Source organism: Myotis davidii, unplaced genomic scaffold (assembly GCF_000327345.1).
Source record: "Myotis davidii unplaced genomic scaffold, ASM32734v1 scaffold865, whole genome shotgun sequence".
In the NCBI taxonomy this organism is placed as follows: domain Eukaryota; kingdom Metazoa; phylum Chordata; class Mammalia; order Chiroptera; family Vespertilionidae; genus Myotis; species Myotis davidii.
Genome location: NW_006296406.1, coordinates 910,823 through 915,668, shown reverse-complemented (window position 1 = coordinate 915,668; position 4,846 = coordinate 910,823). Strand labels below are relative to the sequence as shown.

The 4,846-nt window shown below is 41.7% G+C and overlaps 1 protein-coding gene across 1 annotated transcript in view; it reads left to right on the top strand.

Annotated features, from left to right (window-relative positions):
• The first annotated feature begins 253 nt into the window (after nucleotides 1-253).
• The window catches only part of SLC13A1 (solute carrier family 13 (sodium/sulfate symporter), member 1), a 79,088-nt gene continuing 74,495 nt past the window's right edge, over nucleotides 254-4,846 (top strand). Inside the window, exon 1 of the mRNA XM_006771425.2 lies at nucleotides 254-412. Within this exon, the coding sequence (XP_006771488.1) occupies nucleotides 314-412 (99 nt within the window). The 5' untranslated portion in view covers nucleotides 254-313. The remainder of the gene's footprint in view (nucleotides 413-4,846) is intronic.

The following is a 4,846-nucleotide window of genomic DNA, read 5'->3' as shown; positions in this document are numbered from 1 at the left end:
TTTTGCTTTCTCCTAGACTTGTCCAGTCTATATTCCAGTTAATGTAAACACAGACAACAGGGAAAGAACAGTTTTATCTTTCAAAAGCCATACCAGCAAGTGGCTTTTGATTTCTTGCAAACATTCTTGGGCTTATCACTCCATGTTAATTGTGACAGTAAAACAATAAAGATTGAGATTTAATTTTAACTCATGTTGGTCAGTCTAGGGCAGAAAGTGAAGATGATGAGCTGGAGAAATATTAATCCAGGCTGGTTATTTAACTTCAGCCTCATTTTGAGAAGAACACTATCCAAGGCACCCACTCAGCACCATGAAATTCTTCAGTTATATTTTGATTTATCGCCGGCTTCTCCTCATAGTTTTCACTCTACTGCTTTTACTGCCCCTGCCCATCATCCTCCACACCAAGGTAAGTGAACCTGGAAAACAGGCTGATGGGTTTCCTGATTTCTGCTTTGTCCTTCCCCATGGGTCCAGATTTAATTTCATTTTGGCAGACTTGTAAGCATTTTTCTGTTTTCTTTAAGTGCTGTCAGTCTATGAAGTCCAACATGATAAACTCAGTGCATTTTTAACCCCTTAGTAAATGATCAGCAGACATTTAGTGAGCACTGTCCCTGTGCCAGGCATGACGGATGTCACTTGCTGGTACAAGGTGTCCCAGATTGATCACTCGCAAGCTGTGTGACCTGGGCAAGTTGCTTAACCTCTCAGTGCTTCTGGGTTTTTTTTTCCTTTCTTTTTTCTTTCTTTCTTTTGTTGTTGTTGTTGTTGTTTTTTAATCTTTATTATTCAGATTATTACAGATGTCCCTCTTTTTTCCCCCCATAGTTCCCCTCTACCCGGTTCCCACCCCACCCCAGGCCCCTGCCACCCCACTGTCAGAGTCCATAGGTACTGCATACATGCATATAAGATCTTTGTCTAATCTCTTCCCGCACCCCCCCAACACTCCCTTCCCCCTGAGAATTGTCAGTCCACTCCATTTCATGCCCCTGATTCTATTACATTCACCAATTTATTCTGCTCAAAAGATTTTTTATTCATTTGATTTTTTGATTCACTTGTTGATAGATATGTATTTGTTGTCACTTTGTTCATATTTTTTTATCTTTACCTTTTTCTGCTTCTTCCTCTTCTTAACCCTTCAGCATTTCATATAGTACTGGTTTGGCTGTGATGAACTCCTTTAGCTTTTTCTTGTCTGTGAAGCTCTTTATCTGACCTCCTCTCCGTAAGACTGGGAAAGTAATAGGCTTGTTGTGTGAATTGAGTAAGCACGCATCAAGCACTAGAGTGGCGGCTGGCGTGCAGTAAGTGGGGTGGTGTGGGTCCCCAAATGTGATGATGACTCCACAGCGTGTGCAGTTCCCACTATGATGCCTTTTCTCTGAATGGAGGAAAGCAAGTATTAATCAAGGTGGTACCATTTTGCATTACAAGAGGATCCCTGTAATTACAATACTGTGGGCCCCCCAGCCTCCCTCAGAAGCTGGTCACCAATCTGGGAATTTCTATGGGAAATTCATGTGAGCCAAGGTCTCCTCTACTTGCAAAGCTGGCAAAGGGACTGGCCTCTGCCGCCCACAGCTGCAGCTTGTCTGCTGCCAGGGGCAACCACCAGCTGCAGCCTCTCCCTGCAGGAGGCCTCCTGGTCCCCTGTGGAGAAGGGAAGAATTCCCCACCCCTTTTGGTCAAACATCTCCTTGAGCCCCCAAGTTCTTATAGAATTTCTAGTGAAAACAGCAGGCACAGTCAACTGTTTTCGGTTGGGTTGGTTTTGTTTTGCAAATTCTATGTGAATTCTCCTCCCCTTTCCTCCCTACCCCTCCTACTGCTGCTACTTCTGAGCACTCCTTTAGGAGTCCGGCAACCACTAGATTACAAATTTGAGTCTCAGACACAGGGCTCTACTCTGAATGTCCCCCCTTCAACCCTCTTTGAAGATTGTTACTCCACCTGGCATGCATGATGGCTTCTTTTCCCAGTCCCCTGGCCCTGAAGTTCCTAGACCTAGCTGGATCCTAGCACAAGCACATCCTGGTTCCTATCTGGACCCCTGCTCTAGTGTCATATCTCTTGGTTAGTCTCAGAAATGAAAATAAAAAATTACTTCACAGCAGTGAAAATAAAAAATTAAACCAGTTAAAACAAACTTAGGCCATGATTGCATATCATTTATGCTGCTTATTGAACATATAAATCCAGGGCACTGATTATCTTCCATAATTTTCAGATAAAGTGAATATGAACTCTTCCAAAGAGAAAACAAGTAGATAATAAAAAGCATTGATAGCAGTGCATAATTCATTAACTGGAAAGTGTATTCTAAGAAATGCAGTCATTGATTTTTTTTCAAGGTGCTGTGATAAGAGTACATTAAGTCTGTGGGGAAACCGTGGGCCTGGCATTTAATGAACTGTGTTCCTCTTTCCTTTCCTTCTAATTAACTTATTTGTTAAAACTCATCATGTTAATGAGAGGGGTTTTTGCTAGTACGATAACACAATTTCATTGTTGGCTCCTCTAAATGTGTAGACAATCATTTAATCAACTATCAATTAAATTCAAAGAATATTATTTTAACTGTTGCTTACAATGAAAGGAAAACTTTTTGTCAGAGAGTATGGGCCTTTGGGAGCTATAAAATTTAAGTAGAGGCTTTCTTTGACATAGATACAAATCAATGTATTATACCTTTCTGGTTACCAAACTGGAGAACCCTATTCTTCTAAACTCACAGTAACAGAACAAATAAAGCAACAAAAAGTTGCTTTCAAGCAAAGCAAAAAGTCGATTTTGCTTTATGAAAACTTAATACATCTACATGATCTAGAGCTAACAAACAATGAATTATTGACTGATTTTTTTTTTCAGTTTCCTACTGGTTATTGAATTATTTGCATAGACTGACCTTACCCCTTATCTTAATTCCATCTCAAGTCAAAATGTGGCACCATGATGGGAGACCTTCTGTGGTTTTTCAATGTACTGTTCAAAGGAAAGAGAAGGGATTCACTCAGAAGAGCCTGCTTCTGTTCCAGGAATTCTGTCAGCTGCTTTACCTAAATTATCTTATTTAACTTCATTATGAACAGTAAGACAATCATCCGTGTTCTATCATTCTCACTTTACATTTGAGAACAATGATGCTCAAAGGCCTGCCACTCAACAAGGGCCACGTGGATATTGTGGAAACTGGATTTGATCTTCGGTTCTGTCAGAACTTCTAATTTATGTTTTAAAAGAGGTTTTTGTTGGTCTTGTCTATATTTTTGAAGATTTACCTTTATTTTGAAAAGTTACATAAAGTGTGGCTTGATAATCATCTATCAACAACTCAGGCATTTCTCTTCATAATAATGCTTTAAGCAGGTCAAACCACAGAAGCAATTTCTCAAGTGACCTCATGCTACTTAATGTCTTCAAGATAGAAAATCGCAGTGAGTCTCATCACTAGGGATGGGCCTTGTTAACCAGAAGAGAGGTTCAGCTCTAATAAAGAACATGAGGCATTTATTTTAGCAAAAGGGTTGCAATGGGGAGAGGCAGACTCAGATAGCAGCTCAAGCTGTACTCTGGAGAGAACAAAATGTAACTCTTTCATGCAAGTAAGTGAAGGGTTATTGACTAGATTAACAGGAATTGGTTAGTTTCAATATGTAAATAAGGGAGATGGAAGTCCCAAGGGGGAGGAAGAGTAGGGTGGGTCCATACAGCAGTTCTTGGTCCACAAGCTTATGACTCAGCCTTGAGCTGAGTTTAGCAATAGGATTAGCAACTTAATAGCAGTTCTGAGAATTGAGGCACAAGATGTGCATTGGCCCCACTTGCTTAACAGCTCCTGACTATCTTTGAAAGTGACTCTCTTAGCAATGCGTATTCTATTTTATTTCTCTATTAGAGGCCCAGTGCATGAGAATTCGTGCAGTGGGGGAAGGGGTCCCTCAGCCCGGACTGCCCCCTCTCACAGTCTGGGAGCCCTCAGGGGATGTCCTACTGATAGCTCTGCAGGAGGCGACAGGGTCGATCAGGAGAAGGTGACACCCCCAACACCACTGCTGCTGCCACTGCCGGCCGCCACGGCTGCCTGAGTCTTGGCCCAGCCCTTGCAGCAACAGCCACCATCTGCGGCTTTGTCTGGAAGGATGTCCGGAAGACATCCGGTCTAATTAGCATATTACCCTTTTATTAGTATAGATTATCAGCCCATGAGAACTGAAGCAGCAGTGGGTCTTCTTCTATGTGTCATTTGATGAATGTCCCAGTGTCCCAGCTATACAAGCCGGTCATGTCAGCTTGTCACGTTGTATACCCCTTCCCTTTCATATCAAATGCTCACCATGAGTCATGGCATTAGGCTGGCATCTTGATATCTTTCAGGTGGAAGAGACTTTAGAACTGGGTTTCAGTTTTTATAGAAATGATAGTTGAGAGCAAAGGAGGATGTGCCTCACCCCAGAAGCCCGTGGGCATAAGTTACATAGAAGCTCAAATTTAATCTTTATGAGTTGCAGTTGGCTTACACTTATCAGTGTGGGTTCCTGTCCAGTTCATCCTGTTTACAGCTAGGCTACAAAATACTACGCTGCATTTTAACATTTGGCAAGAAGAGCATTAAGAATGCCCTGTCCTTGAGACCCTTTCCCTAACATTTCCAATCAACATCTGCCAGACTCTCGAGCCAGTGATCACAACCACAACCTAATATCTATCTCTTTATATCTCCCACAGTGGTAACAAGTATATTCCTAATACATTGGTGTAAACATTGCTTTCCTAGTGGAATCCTATGTCCTTATCACTTTACACCGAATCATCATTAATGCCGTCTTTTTATTTC